This window comes from Ambystoma mexicanum, chromosome 9, assembly GCF_040938575.1.
Source record: "Ambystoma mexicanum isolate Mex_15411 chromosome 9, UKY_AmexF1_1, whole genome shotgun sequence".
In the NCBI taxonomy this organism is placed as follows: domain Eukaryota; kingdom Metazoa; phylum Chordata; class Amphibia; order Caudata; family Ambystomatidae; genus Ambystoma; species Ambystoma mexicanum.
In genome coordinates this window covers 569,514,897-569,533,998 of record NC_090931.1, presented here as the reverse complement: position 1 = coordinate 569,533,998, position 19,102 = coordinate 569,514,897, and the positions used below count along the sequence as shown (strand labels likewise).

Genomic DNA, 19,102 nt, shown 5'->3' with positions numbered 1-19,102 from the left:
CGGCCAGTGCAACACCAGGTGGAGGGTGACAAGTAGAGACACATTCTGGAAACTGGACCGTTCTTGCTCGCCAATCGATCAGAGGATTGTGTTTCTCTAACCAAGGTATTCCTAGAATAATCTGAAACTGAGGGGCCTTGATCACATCGAACACGATCTTCTCATGGTGTCCATCTTGACTTACTAGCGTCACCTCTTGAGTGGTATGTGTTACTGGCCCGGAGGCTATCTCCGTACCATCCACCGTAGTAATGACGTCCTTTACAGCCTTGGGACAAAGAGTTAGATTCATCCTCAAAACCATTTCATGATCCACATAATTGCCGATGGCACCGCTGTCGACGTAAGCTTCAATTGCATGTAATCGATCCGGATTATCAGGGCTAATGAGGACCATAGGTATCACGAAATGCGAGGTCACGGAACTGGTTTTCACGCTCGGCAAGAGGACCTCTATTCTTGTCGGGCGAGGTCGTTTCCCTGCTCAGAGTTTGTAACTTTGGTAACTGCAGCTCCTACTGCCTTCTTGGCAGGTTTCACCGGACAGTCTCGAAGAAAGTGCCCTGAGTTTCCGCAATATAGGCATAATTGCAACTGTTTCCTCCTTTCCCGCTCCCTTTGTGTTAGAGGACCTTTCAGACCCCCTATTTGCATGGGTTACCCGGAGTCTACTCCTTTGGAAGGAGTTGGCGGTTTGGAAAATACTCGAGCATCAAACTTGGAACGATCAGCCTTCCTGTTCTGCAGCCTGTGATCTATTTGAACGACCAAGTCTATATAATCCGAACAGTCTTGTGGGGGATTCACTACTTGGGCTAAAACGTCTTTGAGCTCTCCACGTAGACCTCTATAAAACAGCGTAATCCTTTTGTCCTCAGGCCATTGAGTTTCCACTATTAGTCTATTGAAAGATGCAATATAAGCCAAAAGGTCTTGATTACCCTGTCGCAACGAAAGAAGCTCATTGTCCAAGGCCTGCCCCTGTGAATGTCTTGCGAACAGTTTTTCCATACTAAGCTGAAAGGCTTGAAAATCATGGAGAACCGGATCATCTTGATTAACTAGAGGGATCGACCAGTCTGCCGCATTGCCACTAAGGTACGAAAGTACAAAAGCTACTTTTGCTTGATCACTTGGAAAGGCTGCTGGCCGGCATAAGAAGTGCAACCGGCACTGATTGATAAATACTGCAAACCTCTTTGGGTCACCAGAAAATCGTTCGGGCGGAGCCAGAGGTACATTCCCAGGTAGGTTGATCTGCACTGGATTCATAGAGGATGTTGAAGGAAGATTTCCCCCTGATGCGGGTAACGGGGTCTGTCCGGCTTGTGACTGTAGCACTTGTCTAGCAAGATTGTCTGTTCTCTCCTTGGAAATAATTAGTTCCCTTCTTAGAGCATTCGTTTCCTGACGAGCTGCATGCACTTCTGCCCTTAATTCCCCAAGTAACCGGGCTAGGGGGTCAGTATCCGAGGTTTCCATAGCGCCTGGGCGAGAGTTTTGCGGTAGGCTTTGCGTTCTGTAACGCTCACCTGATTCTCGCAGAGGCGCCGGTCTTGACTGGGCGACTACCGTATCTTCAAAGGTTATGTGTAGCACCCGGTTGGCTCTTTGGGCTGGACCTCTGTGCACTGTATGCCTGACGTGTAGAGTAAGATGTCTGCAGATAGAAAATATGGGGTTAATGAACTGGGGTTATTGGGGTGTCCCTATCTCTTTCCTCTTCTCCTCTCCTGTAGACCCCCAAAGGTTAACGCTCTCACCTTAGGTAAGTGAATGCCGAGCTCTCCATCTGCCTCGGGGCAGGGTGCTGTAACCAGTTTCTTCACTGGATAGGTAGCGCAGGCCTCTTGACTTCAGAGGACTGCTGTCCGTCGTTTACTGCACGAACGGTAAGTTTCGAGTCATTCAAATGTCTTTAAAGTCTTTAGTAATGTCTCTTGTTTTGCAGGGTTCCGGCGATGGCGGATGACAGGCTGAAGTGAGTTGAAGATGGAGCCCGTGTGATGAATAGAAGCGCCTGGAAGCACGTAAGTAAGCGCTTGTTGCCTGCTTCACGATGCGCTGTAACTGTCTTTTTATTTTGCAGGTACGAGTTCGGAGCGGCTGCAGGGTGCCGGAATACCCACTGGATTAGATGTGGAAAGGAGTAATGGCACGTGAGTATTAAAGTTCCCCAATGTCTTTAAACGCACCTTGTTTTGTCTTTCAGATGCGGGATGCAGCGCCGAAGGCCTCCGGAGCGTGCGAAGAGTAGGTAAGATTTTGCCTTTCAGATGCCGGAATGCTAACCTGTTCTTTCTTGTCTTTATAGGTGTTGCTGAAGACTGGATTCAGGATGGTAAGCCTTTTTCCTTAGGCCCAGGACCGGATGCAGAAGACACGATGAGCGTTCTGCTGCAGAGGTTGCAGAATAACGCAAAGCAAGATTCATCCACCGGGTGTGGTTTAAATAGCCTCCTGTAGTGCTTAGGTGTCTCCTTCCACAGCCACGCCTAAGTAAGAAAAGAGTTCCTGGTAAGAAAAGAGTTCCTGCCTTCCAGAAGAGTTCCAGTGTTCTGAATCTAGGGAGTGGCTCCAGCCCCACCCAACAGGAAAAGTAGTTCCAAACAGAAGAGGATCAGAGGCTCAACTGGCAGGCAAGTAAGCAGCATGGTCTGCTGAAGGTAAGTCCTCCCAAGCATTATGAGCCCGGCGCTTCCAGCGCTGGGACTGGGCATATTTATGAGCCTGGTGCCACTGGCGCCAGGACTGGGTCCAAAAGGTCCCAATTGGGACTGGTTGGCACTCGGAACCTGGGTTATGGATATGCTTCCAAGGGAGTTGGGAAAACCCTGACCTTTTGAAGCAGAGATCATGACAGACGTGGTCAGGCCTCGTGGGAATGATTCAGCGATTCTGTCGACAGCTGATCGTTCTTTTGTCCCTGACTCACGTTCAACATTCTTCAACTCAATGCAATCGATATTCGACAATAATGGGGACCAAGTGCCTTTTGGCCTCAAGCCTATGGGCACAATGTCAGGGGAGGGGGCGCGACTACTTTATCTACCAGGTGGATTTGCTGAAGGGTGGTTGAGGCATAGGGTCTGGGTGCTCCAGCAAAGCCCCTATCGTCTGCCTTTCCCTGGTCACCTGAGAGGAGACTTTAGGTATGATTTTTGTGAGGACTCTGTAGGATTCATCACAACTGACACAAGGCACAGGAACATAGTGGAATGCAGCATTGCCCAATATCTATTTTCTTGGAAGCATGTAACAGTTGACCATTGCAACGCTTTCACGGATTGTATATGCTAACTGCACACCCCTTTCTTTGGCTACCATTATCCCTTAACAGCTGTAATGAGATTTGGAATATCCAAACTGATCAAATGAAAATAGTAGAAGCTTTCTCTTTGATGGATTTTTTGGCATGATTCTACTACTGCTTTTTTTAATGTTCCTGAAGAAAGCCAGGGGACTGCTGACCATTCTGGGCCTTTCAAGTTCTCACCTGTGGACTTTTCAAGATGATAATGCCAGCATAGTATCTATCTTTAGGAGGAGCACTGAGTGTGTGAACTAGACTTCTGTGGGGGTTATATATGCAAGCAGATGGAGTAACCTCAAGGCTGATTCCTCAGGTTGCCAGAACCAGCCACATTTTCTGGTCAGTGTACTTCCAGTACCCTTGGCCACACTCCACTTGAAGGAAGCTAACTCTATTTGTCAGTGAGCTGGAACCAGGAGACTCAATCACCAAAGAGGCAGTTCCATGTTTAGGGCAGTGTCAAGACACAGTTGCTTTGGTGTGTTTTGAGGGGTCGGAAATCAGAGATGGACACAAAAATGTAATGTTTAGACATTTTGTTAAAATAAAAAAGTTTGGATAATAGCCTTACTGTCCCTATCCTAAAGAGTTTCCCTGCTTAGGAAATCAAAACAAAGGTCCAGTCTGTGTCTCGTCATCCAACTTAGGTAAACTGTCCTTGTGTCATAGAAGTTTAGAATACTATGTCTCTACTGATGGGGTCACCACATCTCCCCGATAGCCATCTATTCCCATGTAATCCTCCCTCATAATACCACCCCCAGGGTCAGGATCAGGTAGCGGTTGCCGTCCTCTCTAACGCAGAGTCTCCAGAGCCTTTGTAGTACATGGTAAGTCATAGGGGTGGTGATGTTCACATTTGTCACCGTTAAATAACATGAATTTTAAGAGAGAGCGTGCAATACACATGAACCTGTCTTTAATTGTAATATAATTTTGTCTTTTTATGGATCATGTAATATACATATAATCCAGAAGAAGTAATTATGTGATGGTGTATTTTGCATGCAATCATGGTTACTCACAAAAAATGCATTTGTAATATCTATGTTAAAAAATGATAATGGAGCACAGTATCTCTCCAACTGCTTGTCAGTTGCTTTCACATTGGCTCCCTCTTCTCATCTCCTTACTTTCTTTATTTTCATTACAAAGAAAAAGCCTGAGCCCTCCCCTCCTTCCACAAACCCATTCCTGGAGGATGAGACCGGTAATGACGAGTCTACGTTGGACCAAGATGGCGATTTGGACAGAGTAAGTATTGCTTGGTAGACCAACGTGCAAATAATGTGTCACCGGCCATTGAGATGAATACATTGGGTTGGAAAGCTAGCTAGTCAAATGAATGTTATCAGGTTCCAGAAGCAAGCTGGCATTTTTCCAGGTAGAGACAAGCTTCTTACTCACAGGAAAGGATTCATGCAGCTGCAGAAGGTCTATTCAGTTCTCTTGAATAACAGTGGCACAGAGACAATGAAGGGACCTGGGTCCTATACTGTGCCTCTCGACGTGTCATCACAGCAGTCTATTTCATGTTTTCCGTTCAGTAGCAGTGTCAATTAAAGCATTTTTATTAAATCTGGCAACAATGCTGCATGGTCCGATATGATTTGGGTGATTTATCAAGTGCATATGCAAGTAGACTTTAAAGTATGTTTTAGTCATACAAACATTGGTCAGCGGAAGACATGATAAAATTGAGGGTAGGGTGCAAAACGTGTGAAAAATGATGTTATAGCACATCCCTGAATCACTGCAGGAGAAAAATCATAACACATTTGCTATAACCTTTAATGGTCTCAGTCTCAAAAAACACTTTTTCTCAAATGGTTATCATAGGTTTTTGAGTCATTTCCTGGGACTTTACACTCTGATAATCTCTGAAATTGTTGGTAAAATCAGAAAGGAAATGGCTTCTTCTGCATGCAATTATTTCACATTCCTATGCAGATTACACAATTGTATAATGTTATTTAATGTTTTAACACAAACATCGTGGGGTTTGTGCCTAAAATAAACATATCATAAAAATATACCTTCAATTGAAGAGATTGAAAACTGGGAAAGTGTCATTAGACAATTCAAAGATGGATCGGAAAATGTTCCTTAACAAGGATTCATGCCAATGGTTTCAGAGTGCCTCTGTGTAAGGAAGCAATGTGGCTGTAGTTGTGAGCTGAATAAGATCTCCCTGAGGTAGCCCATCTGGCCATGATGGAGCATGTTGTTGTGGACACCCGAAGCTGGTTTTAGTCAGAAAGTACTGCATGAGATCTTTGTCTGTTGGGGGGCTGTACGTGGGACACCTCAAATTAACACTTTCTTTTTTAGTCTCAACCAGAAGTGCAAGTTGTTCTGCTTCATCGAATGTACTCGGTAGGAGACTGAGAGAATCCTTAATGTGAGTGTGTAACCTGCCTGATGACCCTGTATTGAAATAACAAATTAGTGACTTTCAGCAACATTCTTGATGGTAGATAAGTCCTTCCTCCCACATATTCCTCATGGCCTTTCAAATCTACCCCTTATTTATAGCAAATATTCATCAGATTCTATATTTTGTTGAGTTTATTTCAGGATAATCTTTCAAAATGAAGATGTTTCTAAGCAAAATGTTTTGAAACTTTCAGAAATCCTGATATGCCTTTAACTGTTGTATTTTGATGTTCGATTAATTTGAGTAATTCGGTTGTTTTTTTTAGTCCTTTGTGAACATTTTGTGTTTAGCACATTCACTTTCTTGTATACTATCTTTTTTTTAAAAACCTTGTTATTTTTCCCTTGTTTTATACACACAGTGAAGACAGCTCATTAATGTGTTACCTTCAATAAAACAAGGAAACTACTTGTTAAGTTGGACATGGTGTACTCTTCTTGCATGTAATATGCTGTTGCTCTGTTTCCGAGCAATCTCTATAGGTTTATAACATGTTAGCCGCTGTTTGTAAAATCCTAGAAATATTGTTTTGGTTTCTTTATAAATAATTGGTGAGTTAATTTTATTTTTATTTTTAGTCATCCAATTTAAATACTCAATTTGTTTTTGCTCTAAGCCGTCCCAAACTCAACATATGATTGTATGTACTTTTTCCATAAGGCAACATGTTTTCTTACTCAAAATCAATTTTTACAAGCAAGTCTGCTCCTACATCCCCTTAAATGAGTTGGCATATGAATGGGAAACAACACTGCCCGCTACTGTGCCACCTTTTGCAGATCTATGTCGATCGATTAATTTAGCAGTACCTATTTTCTAGTAAAGATTTCTCCATATCTAATGGAATATTCGTATGGGCTGAATAGCAATCTTTTTTTGTTAGAAGAAATATTTTAATATATTAAAGCCAAATTTGTGTTTAATCATGTGTGTGTACATATCTAAATTGCCTTGATTTTTACGGTTTTATATTCTTGCCAAAGAACATTTCCAAGCCTGTTTAAAACATCTTTAGTATTCTATTACATGGAATTCTGTTCAAGTTGCATATTCTTGTAGAAACAAATACAGGGACCTGTGAAGGGTCAGGAATGAAAGACATACACAATTTAGACATGGTTTTGGCTAAAGACTATTATTGGAAAAAATAAAGGGGCTGGGAAAATGCCTTGATGGCCATGTACTAGAGGTGTTTCCCTAGCTAAACTCAAAACTAAAGGCGTGTTGTGTCAGAATGTCCAAAACAAAACCGTCCTGTGTCCAAAGTACCATTCGAAGGAATTGGTTCCTTCGATGTATTCCACATCTATGACAGGTAATCACCACAGCTGTGCTGCTTCGGAAAATGTTCGGCGTCTGCGTCGATGATGTCGAAACGCCGTCCTCGAGGGCCTCCGTCGAGCCAACGTCACTGGATGTTATAAGTAGGACCCACGACACCCATAGGCTCAGTTCAGTTCTTTCCGCGAACGGCTTTCGACCAACAATTCGAGGGGCGACTCTCTGCGTCGTCGGCGTAAGTCCATGGGGTCTCAGTCCCGGAGTGGTTCCCGCTATTCCTCTGCCTCCTCGAGGCACTCGCGGAAGCGCTGTCACCGGTCGCCTTCCCCGTCCTCGTCCGAGGACTCCGCCAGATGGCGGGTTGCTTGTCCCAACAAGCATTCCTTTCCTGCGGAATGGGCTGCATTTCATTCGGAGATGATGGCGATTTTCCAATCACAGGGCTCCGTTCCATCCGCGCCATCGAAAGAAGCCGGCAGGGAACGTGCTAGGGCCACCGTTCGCATGCCTTCGGGCTCGGGCGGTCGGCACGATCATCGGGAGCCTTCGAGGTCCCGATCGGACAAGGTGGATCGCTCTAGCCATGCCCGCTCCAGGTCCCGGTCCTCGACACCCTCGAGACCGGCGGAACCAGTGAGGTCTTCTAAGAAAAGGTTGACGCCATCGGCGCTGAGGCCGTCGAAGGACACGCTTGGGGCACCGCCCTCGAGGCCTGTGTTGAAGCCATTGGCTACCCTGGCCGGAGGTGACGATCGTGGCGGACACATCCCTTACCGGATGGGGAGCTCATGCCAACGAGATGACAGTCAGCAGTCGTTGGTCTCCGTCGGAGTCCAGACTCCATATCAATCTGTTGGAGCTGAGGGCCGTCAGGCTAGCCCTGAAGGCTTTTCAGCTGTCTGTGCGGGCGAAGACTGTCCGGATTCTGACGGACAATACAGTGGCCATGCACTACCTCAACAAAAAGGCGGGGGCCAGGGTCTCTCCCTCTGAGCAGAGAGGTGATGCAGCTCTGGTTCTGGGCCATCCAGCAGGAAATTTCTATCTCAGCAGTTCATCTGGCTGGAGATGAAAACGCGGCGGCGGATGCTCTGAGCAGGCAGAGCACGGTCTCTCACGAGTGGGAGCTGTCTCAGGAGATTCTCCTGGAGATCTTTGCCCTTTGGGGGACCCACAAGTGGATTTCTTCGCCACCAGTGTCAACCGGAAGTGCAAAAGATTCTGCTTGCGGGAATTTCCTCCAAAGGGAGCCTGAGGGGACGCATTTGTAGTGGAGTGGTCCTTCCCACTGCTGTACGTGTTTCCTCCAGTCCCTGTCATTCCGCAAGTGCTGCGGAGGTTACGAAGGTTCGGTTCCTGAAGGATCCTTATTGCTCCGGCATGGGCCAGGAGAACGTGGTACCTGGGCTTTCTCGACATGTCCATCTGCCCTCCATGCCGTCTTCCCTACCGAGATGATCTGCTCTCATGGGAGGGGGGATCAGGTTCTCCATCCAGAGGTCAAGTCCCTCAACCTTCATACTTGGCTTCTGAAAGGTTGAGTTATAAGGATTGGGTCCTCCCTTAAGAAGTGATGGAGGTGTTGCTTTCGGCCAGAAGGCCTGCAACGAAGTCCCTGTACCGTTGCCGTTCGAGAAAGTTCTGCGACTGGTGCAGGGTTAAGAATGTGTATCCTTTTTCATGTGCCCTTCCTGTGGTTCTGTCTTTTTTGCTTTCGTTAGCCCACAAGGGCCTGCAAGTGGGTGCTATTAAAGGTTACCTGGCGGTGCTGTCCATATTTAAGCGCTTGTCTGAGGAGTGTTCTTATTTTAAAATTCCTTTGATTTCTCAGTTTCTGAAAGGGCTCACTAATGTGTTCCCACCGTCTCCTTTCCAGGTGCCCGGTTGGGATTTGAACCTGGTTCTGAAATTCCTCATGGAAGCTCCGTTTGAGCCTTTACGTTCTTGCCCTTTGAGGCTGTTGATCTTGAAAACTGTATTTTTAGTTGCGGTTACTTCCACTCGCAGAGTGAGTGAGTTGCAGGCACTTTCCGTTAAGCCACCCTTCACAGTGTTCCATAAGGACAGGGTTGTCCTTAGGGTTCGTCCTTCTTTTCTTCGGAAAGTTGTCAGAATTTTATTTAAGCCAGAAGGTCATTCTTCCAGCATTCTATCCTCCTCCGCATCCTGGTAAGGAAGAGGAGAGGCTCCATAGGTTGGATCCTAGGAGAGCTTTAAGTTTTTACATCTCACGCATGTCCCAGGTCAGAGTGCACAATCAGCTCTTTGTAGGATACACTGGAAGGCGTTTGGGACAAGCTGTTACTAAGCAGACTTTGTCTAGATGGATTAGCTTGACAATTTCTGAACATTACCGCTTGGCGGGTAAGGACCCTCCGGTAGGCTTACGGGCCCATTCTACTAGGGGTGTGGCTGCCTCTACTGCCCTGCAGTGGGGTGTTCCCATTCGTAACATTTGTGAAGCAGCTACATGGCCTCTGTCCATACTTTTGTAAAACACTACTCCCTGGATTCTATCCTTGGGCAAGATTTGGCCTTTGGCAAGCCGGTCCTCTATTCTGCAATTTAATTGGGCATTTTAAAATTCTAAATTCTTTTCCCACCTCCTTCCTTTGGTACTGGTTTGGGAGTCTGTCATGGTATCCAGTTAATATGTCGAAAACATTTTTTTCGAATGACAAATATGTCGAATAACATTTTACTGAATTTTTTTAATTCTTTTTTTAATTTACATGTCTTTTTTTGTTTTGCGTGTAAAAAAAAAAGGGTTTATAAAAGGGGGGGTTTGGGGAGAAACCCCCCATTGCAAACAAAAAATAACAAAAAAAAAAGACATTCACATTTTTTTTTTCCTTTCGGTGAAATGTTTTCCACATTATGGCATTCGAAAAAATTTCATTCGAAATAGTCACTAGGAACCGTCTGTCATAGATGTGGAATACGTCGGAGGAACCAATCCCTTCAAAGAACAAGTTACTTTCTTACCTGGTAACGTTCTTTTGATGGGATGTTCCGACAACGTATTCTACATCGCTCCCTCCCTACCTGCCCCTCTACAGAATTTCTTATGCGACTGCAGCTTCTGTTTCCGGAAGGCTTTCTGTAGTCATACTGGCAGAAGATGGGTGCCACACGTTCTGGGAAAAAAACTACAACTGAGGCTACGGGCGTCGTGTGTCCTACTTATAACATCCGGTGATGTCGGCTCGACGGAGGCCCTCGAGGACAGCGTATCGACGTCATCGACTCAGGATGCAGAAAATGTTCCCAAGCCGCACAGCTGTGGTGATTACCTGTCATAGATGTGGAATACGTCGTCAGAACATCCCATCGAAAGAACGTTACCAGGTAAGAAAGTAACTTGTTCTTCTGGCCCTCACATGCTTATTAAATACTTGTCAAGGTGAAAAGGGTAATGTCCTTGGCCTTCAGAGTTTCAAGAGTGTTCAAAAAGAAATAAAGAACTCCAACATAAAGTCTCTCAAGGATATTCCTCTTTAATCCAGAGTGTGTCTCCCTTCCCCTGGATTCTTCTTTACAATTTCTTGACAATAATAGTCCTTGGGCCTCATTGCGAGTCCGCCGGTCCGGACTTAACGTTACCGCTATAACCATACCTGCACCCTTTCCGCGATCGACAAATTCCAACCTACGATCCCGGAAATATATCACCACCATAAACCGCCACCACGGAGTTAAGGCACCTGTAAACTGCGTTGCCAGGAAATCCCCCCAGTTACCGGCAATACCCAACACTGTGCACATTACGAGTATCACAGACATGGAAACACCGGCATGAAAATGGTGGAAAAACCGTGGACACGGTGGCAGTATTGCCGCCACCACCAACATGACATTAAACAGTGCCTGGTGAGCTGAATCAGGCCACAGGTGCACCAAATGAGCCCAGCTGGACCCAGCAGGCCACTGGGAGTCTACAAAAGGCCCACACCCACACCCAGGCCAACTCCAAACACAACTATGCAGGCAGCAGCTGTAACAGCATTGGACTGGGGCTATTGAACCTACAGGCAGCACTGCACATGGTGGCAGTAATGGTGCAGGGGAGGAGGAGGCGGAGGCGGAGGAGGTGCAGGCGGCAGTTAGCAAACCCTGCACCCATGCCAAACCCAATTGTGCAGCCGGCACGACCCCGCAGGCAGCCTGCAATACCCCCCATCAGGACCTCACCCTGGAACCTGACCACAGGACAGAGCCACACATTATACTGGCTGGACCGTCCAACAATCATGTACATCACCACCATGATTGAGGACGACATCAGCAGCCACATTGGCATTCCGACCGCAATTCCCCCTCCCCCTCCTGAAGGTGGTGTCGGTACTGCATTTTCTTGGCACGGGAACTTATCAGCACACAGTTGGTGAGCTGCACGGGCTCTCACAACCCTGTTTTTCTAAAATATTTGGACAGATACTGTATGCCCTTCTGCAACATGTGTCGGAACACCTCGCCCTACCCTGTACCCTTGCCCAGGTCATTGCCACCAAGTTGGCCTTCATGCCATTGCGGCAATGCCAAATTGCATAGGTGTAGTAGACTGCACCCACATAGAGCTGACAGTACCACGTGCAATGGAGATGGTGTACCGCAATAGGAAACTGTACCACTCACTGAATTTACAGATGGTATGTGACGCCAGACAAGTGATAATTCCTCATGGAAGCTCCACACTTTTCCCGGGTTCAACACATGACTCGGTGGTCCTGCGTAATTCGACATTGCCACGTTACATGGAACGCTACGCTGGACAAAGCTCATGGCTATTGGGTGAGTACAACTGCCAATTCATAGGTCCTGTGGAAGGGGAGTGTGTGTCCAGGACAATGACCTCTGTGAGTGGGCTGCTACAACTGCACATGCATCACCCCCCGGCCCATTTAATGGACAGTCAGCACAACCCACACATCACAAAGCTACACATGACAGGTTGCCACAGTGTGCCCGTACACACCCTGCCAAATGAGACACACAGCCAATACTATCACAAGCCTATACAACTCCTGCCACTCAATACATCCACCCACGCTATGCACCACTGCCCCCCAATGCACATGATGCCTGCACATGAGACATCCTGCATCAACCACATCATCACAGTCTATTGATTGACTCCTCCATGAGTGTACATCATTGCACAATGCCATACTTACCAACCACTATTGTCCGCAAAGGTTACTACGTATGCACAGGAAGTCTTTGGGCAATGTCCAAATGCCAACGTCGACAACAATGACCCAGGAATGGTAATCACCCACCGGTCTGACCACTGCTTGGCCCATATGGATGAATGAATGATGACACAAGAATGCACTGCATCTGATCAAGACATGATACCACCAACACTGACATGTCCCCCACATTTACATCCCATGTAGGTGATGCTGGATATGCACTTACGCCATGGCTGATGCCACCTGTACGGAGGCCAAGGAACAGGCATGAGGAGGCGTACAACAGGGCACACGTCCGCACACGTGGCATGATTGAGAGGACATTTGGCCTTCTGAAGGCCAGGTTCCGCTGCTTGAGCAGATCTGGCAGATCACTGCTCTACAGCCCAGTGAAGACGGGTAAAATTTTGCTTGTTTGTGCCATGCTGCACAATCTGTACATGCGCAGGAACATTCCGCTGCCCCCAGACACAGAGGATGATGATGGAGTAAAAGATTGTGACGGGGATGGTGACGGGGATGGGGATGGGATGGCTCCACTCCCTCCGGGGGGGTACACAAGATGGCCAACAAGCACAGGATACACTCATTCGCATTTACTTTTTTTTTTTGATAAAACATTTTTTATTATCAATTGGTTATAACATAGACAAAGCAACCAAAACCAAAGGGGAGGAACAAAAGAAAGACGAGGCAGCTACATCCAATGGGGCCGACACGGCCCGTCTTACAGCAGTATGTCTTGCATCACCATTCTCATGGAATACGACTACAGTTCACAGTGTAAATGTTCAGAGTAACATCCCCCGAGTCCATATACATCAGGGCCCTCCCTCCTCCCATGCCGTCCATATTTTAGAGGCTTTGTTGGGGCAGCCTCTTGCGTTATAGATCCGTCTTTCGATCATAGCACATGTGTCCATGTCCATTGCCCATTGCTCCAGTGTCGGAGAGTCCGGGACTCCCCATTTTTGTGCAATATTGCGCTTCATTAGGACGGCCGCCGTATGCAATAGCAGTTCTTCCCATTTATTTAGTTTGTGCTCCCCCGGTACTCCCAGGATTAGGACCTTCAGGTCCATTTCTATTGTTTTGGAGAGTATCCGGGCCAGTTCCCGACAACAGGCCTCCCAAAAAATTTGGATGCGGGGACAGGACCACAGAATGTGAAAGAAGGTCCCCTCCTCATCCCCACATCTAAGACAGTTCGGGTTCATTGCTTTTTTCCACCCAAACAGTGCAGTTCTAGGATAGTACACAGGATAGTACACTCTATGCAGTATTTTAAGTTGCACCGATCTGAGTCTCGAGGAGATGGCGGCTTCCTGTGGGTGCATTAGTACCCTGATCCAGTCCTCGGGGTCGATATCCCCTACATCTATTTCCCAATTGGCCTTTAGACTGGTCAGCTCAGGAGTCGCGAAGGATGTGATGGCATTATAGAGAGTGGATGTGCATTTGGAGGGGATATATTCAGGCAAAATGTTGCGTTCAATAGGTGAGCATTCCGGGATATTGTCCTCTGTCGATATGTGGACTCTTAGGGCGTGGGACATTTGCATGTGATGGTATCTCTGTGTCTGGGAGCTGGAATCTGCGTTGTAGGTCCTCAAACGGGGCAAGATTCCCATCTTTCAAGACATCCCCCACTTTCTGAATCCCAGCCCTCACCCAGCATGGCCAGGGTTCGAGTTTCGCAATTTCCCTCAGGTTGCCGTTTTGCCATAGGGGTTGCGCCGCTGATCTTTTGTTCCCCCACCCCACAAACTTGTGTACGTTCCTCCAAGTGGTAATAATCTGTGCCTTCATTATTAGTGGGGAGGCTCTGGGGGGGCTTGATAAAATAGCTGCAATGGTTCGGTGTCGTGCATGGCTCCCACATCGGCTTTGATATGGGGTAGTTCCCGGTCGCCGTGCAGTAGGTCATTGACCACCACCAGTTGGGAGGCCCAATAGTAGGTCTGAAGGCGGGGCACTCCGATCCCACCCTCCAAGACCGACCTTTGAAGTGTGGCCAGGGCTATGCGCGCTATTTACTTTTGAGAGACTGCACAATGACAGCATTGCATGGATATGGCAATGCCAGTTAATAAATGGATTTACTGCAAATGAAATGACAGCTGTCCACTCATTATAGAGTTTTCAAAGGTGATATATTTAAACAAAACAGGAAAGAAGGTGCATTGTGTAGGGAAGCTGTACACCCACCCCCAACCAGGCCCCAAAACACTAACCCCCTAATGGACCTCCCCCACCACCCAAACGTACCCACCCCCAACCAGGACCCAAAACACTAACCCTCTAATGGACCTCTCCCACCACCCAAACGTACCTACCCCCATACACCCATTGTGTCCCTGATTGTCTCCTGCACAGCCAAACACAGATGGCATTATTTGCGTGTGCGCTTCTGGGCATGGGCGTCCTTGCCAGAGGGCCCTGTCAGACAACTTGAGCGCCTCTGTGGGCTGGCAGTGGTGGAGCTAGATGGGGTGGTGCTGGTGGATTGCACGGTTGGTGTCAGTGTTGGCATACGTCCTAGATACGCCTGCTGGGCAAGCAACATGGACTCTGCTATGGTGGATGTGTTATTGTTGCTCTCCCGGACATGGCATGCCAAGGTCACAATGGTGGTTGCAAAACCTCCAACGGCCCTGGAGATACGACACACAGATGTAGAATAACTCTCCCTCTGCAGCCTGGCCTCCTCCCGCTGCAGCCTGAACTCCTCCAGCTGTCTTTCAACAAGCTGCGTAAGGGTGGCCTGCTGATCCTCCATCCGCTGCATGCAGACATTCAGCTCAGCCATGGAGGGGTTTGGCGACCTCATGGGACTATGCAGTGATGGGGGGCTGAACTGGAGGTCGTGGAGGGATGATAGGTCATCCAAGTTGGACCCCTCACCCTGTGGCCCTACTTCAGCCTGCAAGGCTGGGGCACTGTTCTCACTGCATGCAGCCTCCTCCGCAGTGCAGATGTTCTCAGGGATGGGATCTGTGTCTATGATGGGTGGGTGTGAAACTTGTGTGGCAGCAGGCAGCATGGGGATGGTGGTGTTGGCTGGTGCATTCGTGCCAGATGCAGCTGGTGGCTGAGTTCCAGAGCAGCTTGCGTCGTCCTCCTGGGCAGGGGAGCTGCATTGTCCATGTGCAGGTGCACGTTGCCTCGCCTGTTGGGTGTTGTCGCTGTCACTTGGAATGGCTGTGGGGACACAGAGGGCATGCTATTAGTTGTGTGCTGGTACCTGATGGGTCCATCACATGCATCAGACAGGTCGATCAGTGAGCACTTGCATTTACACGCATCTCAGTGTTGATGCACTCAGGTGTATGTGTCTCTGCTTGTAACCAGTCACACACTGTGAGCATGTCCAAGGGCCATGTATTGTGGGGGTGTTGCTTCTCATCTGGCTAATGAGTGGGTCCTTTGGGGCACTCCTGCCCTGACTGGGGGGGGGGGGGTTGGGGGTTATGAGTGGGTCCTTTGGGGCACTCCTGCCCTGACTGGGGGGGGGGGGTTATGAGTGGGTCCTTTGGGGCACTCCTGCCCTGACTGGGGGAGTGTGGGGGGTTATGAGTGGGTCCTTTGGGGGCACTCCTGGGCTCAAGAAGCACTCATGGCATTGTAATGTGTGGACTTATCGGCATCTGCAGGTGGGCTCACTCTTGCTTCTGCATCGCCAATGCCATGTTTTGACTCAAGGTGGAGTACACTGCTGCAGCGCTCCTTCCGTGTCTGCAGTTTTAGTGGTGATGCAGGCCCTCCACATGTGCCACTGCTCTGCTGCCGGTGTGCAGCAATGAGGTTTCACACCCTGAGTCTGAGGTCGTCCCACCTCTTGTGGCAGTCCTTCATGCTGCGTGTTGTGACACCGACTGTGTGCACTTGTGTGCAGCTTCTGCCCACACCTCCTTTCTACGTTGCTGGGTTGCACGGCGCTGGTCAGTGCTGAACAGCATTTCTGCATGCTGCACAATGTGGTCCACTAGTACTGTGAGCTCTGCCTCGCTGAAGTGCTGTTTCTGCTGTCTTTGTGCAAGGATCCTGGCTGCCATGGTGGTGGTCCTTTTTGCCTTCTCAGAGTGGTGATCTGGCCTGTGCTGAAACTGGATGGCAGTGGATTGTGGTTTATATAATGGCCGCCTCTCTCTTTCCAGTTTTCACGGTCATGGTATTTCAGCTTCTGGGGTTTCCGTGACCGTGACAACGGTGGCAGTCAGTTTTTGCACTGCTTTTTGGGCGACATTTCCATTTCCGTGGGTGTTTATATGGCGACGGTGACACCGTTTCCGCGTTGGTGTGCTGCGCGCGACCGACGGGCCATAATCGGCCACCCTTTCTGCAACCTTGCGGACGCGGCAACTGTATCACCGTCGTCACAGAATCACCACATTCCGGACCGACGGACTCGCAATGAGGCCCCTTGTCTTTTCCTCTTGTTCATTAACAGTCATATTTATCTATGGCCTTGAGACTGTCAGGACATATTGTATACTCTCATGCCAGGATTTCTCTGTTTCTCTATATTCACACATTTGTAATTGCTTGGTGTGCTTTCTTGCCAGGATGACTTTTCTTTACACACTTGCAATTGCCTGGTATATTTTTCCTGCCAGGACTTCCTGTTTTTATGCACTTGCAACAACCTGGTAAACACTCCTGCTAGAAATTCCTATTTTCACATATTGTAATGGCCTGGTGTACTCTCCTGCCAGGGCCTCTTGTAGTTGCCGTTCTCTGCAACTCCATCTTCGACAGTTTACTATATTAGCCCTTCTGGCTAATCCCTTTAGTCCATAAAATGTCTCATTGATGTTTTGCTCAGACTTCCAATAGTTCACCACTTTAGTATTGTGGGTTAATTTAAATTGTCCATTAAAGATTCTCTTCTGATGCAAATGAGCTTTTAACTTCTTGTTTTCACTATTTATAAATGATTTCCTCTCTGTATCTGGCTTGGATTGTTCAATGCTTAACATATGGCGTATTCGCCAATACGCCCCGGTTCTCCCTTCGTCCCAGCATGGACTCACCGGCTCTTTGTGGCATCTCCCGTTCTGTCTGCAGTTCGTAGATGACAGCTGCTGGATTCTCTCTCCTTCGAGTTTCTCGACTTTCGGTTTTCCACATCTCCTATGGCTCTGGCTGGCCTTCTCTTCTCCTTGCGGCTCTCCAGTAAGCTTCTGTTTGTGTTTTTCCACTGGCATACACCAGGAGCACTGCTCTCACTTCTTGTGTTCCGGCGTCAAATCCTCTTCGCCTCATACTCTACTGTTCACTGTATGAGCCGGAGGGTTTTAATGTGCCTCTTCCGGTTCTCCAGCCACTTGAAGAGCTGCAGCCCGCTCCCACCAGCAGTCTGCCATTTCTTCTTGTGATCTTCTTTTAAACATCCCGGGCACAGGTGTATGCTCACAACTAGAATGTTGCCTGTGCTCAGGGATTCCTCTGCTCTGTATTCTTCCATTCCTCGTTTTTGTTGCAGTGTTTAAGTGTTTCTGGGAACAGTAGTTTCCTTTTTCTAACTTCTACGACAACATTGGAGGAATGGTTTTAACATATCTCGAGGATGAATCAATGTTTGAAAATTGTCATGGAGATTTGATTGAGAGAAATTCAGCACTCTTCTTTGATGAAGCAGGGAACAAACCACAATATGCCATTAGGGTGTTGTGCATGAGAGATTTATCTTGAAAGGGCAAAGGGGGATACCATCTCTCATCCATTGACACCACCACTTACTCCCTGAGGTTTTTTCCTCCCATCTGATCCTCCCTCATATAGCCTCCCCCAGGGTAAGGTAGCGGCTGTTGACCCCCTGGAGGTCACCCCTGGGAAAACAGTCATGAGTCCACCAAAAGTGTTTGATGGTCATCTTGCAGTGTTTTCACAGAATTTCCTTTAAACTTCATTACCGTTCTCTAGCATTGGATCTTTCATGGATTCACATGCTCTGAATATTTCCCTCGTCAGGCTGGGAAAACAACGGTAACCTTAACATAGCGTTTTCCTATGAAAACCTTCGACACTGAGTGTCCTATCAACGTCTTCATGGGTGCTTTAGGCTGCACCAATAGGTTGTCTAGTATAAATAGCCCTGCCCCCTCGGCTTCCCTTCAGATTTCAACCGTCTCCAAACTATTGGGATCACATTGTGTTTTCTCTCTCGAGAAAATTGCTCTTCGTGTTCTGCATGTGCTTTCGCTGGTCGTTTCTTTCCAAGGCCAGTATGTCATCAGTGGGCCCGAAGAAATCATTGTTTCTGCTGTGTGCGACCTGCGGCCTAAAAAACATCTACGATGGGGATGGGCATGCAGACTGTCTTTATTGCCTATATCCCAATAATTCTGCGAATAATTCTGCGGACAACTGTGAGGTTTGTCAAGACTTATCACAGAAGAAGGCTGCTTACAGAAGAAGTTTAAAGCACCAGAGTCTTAACCCAAGTGCCTCACGTCACAACTTACACGGGAGTCGGTGGTGTCGGCGGCGGCTGGTCGTAAGGCGCAAAGTCAGCACAAGTGTGTGACGCCCCCGAACAATGAGGCCCGAAAGCAGGTGCTTACGGTGGGGGCTGCGACGGGCAAGGTGGCCAACTCTTTGGCCATTATGGCTCTAAATGACAGGGAGATGTGCAACGGTTAGCTCCACTCTTGGATCATCTGCCTGAGCAACAAAGGAAGGAGGCAATGCTACTGGTTCGAGAGGGTAGGAAGCCTCCAGCCACAGCATTAACATTGCGGTGGACATGGCAGAATCTGGGTTCAAACAGATTAACAAAGGTGTGGTTCTCCATAGGCAGGCCTGGCTGTGCTGTACTGATTTCCGGCCTGAGGTGCAACACAAAGTGGTAGACATGCCATGTGAAGGGGAGCA

At 47.9% G+C, this 19,102-nt stretch overlaps 1 protein-coding gene across 1 annotated transcript in view; it reads left to right on the top strand.

The window, feature by feature from the left end:
- VPS53 (VPS53 subunit of GARP complex) overlaps positions 1-19,102 on the top strand; it is a 1,349,775-nt gene that overhangs the window by 772,614 nt on the left and 558,059 nt on the right. Inside the window, exon 12 of the mRNA XM_069615168.1 lies at positions 4,469-4,567. Within this exon, the coding sequence (XP_069471269.1) occupies positions 4,469-4,567 (99 nt within the window). The remainder of the gene's footprint in view (positions 1-4,468; positions 4,568-19,102) is intronic.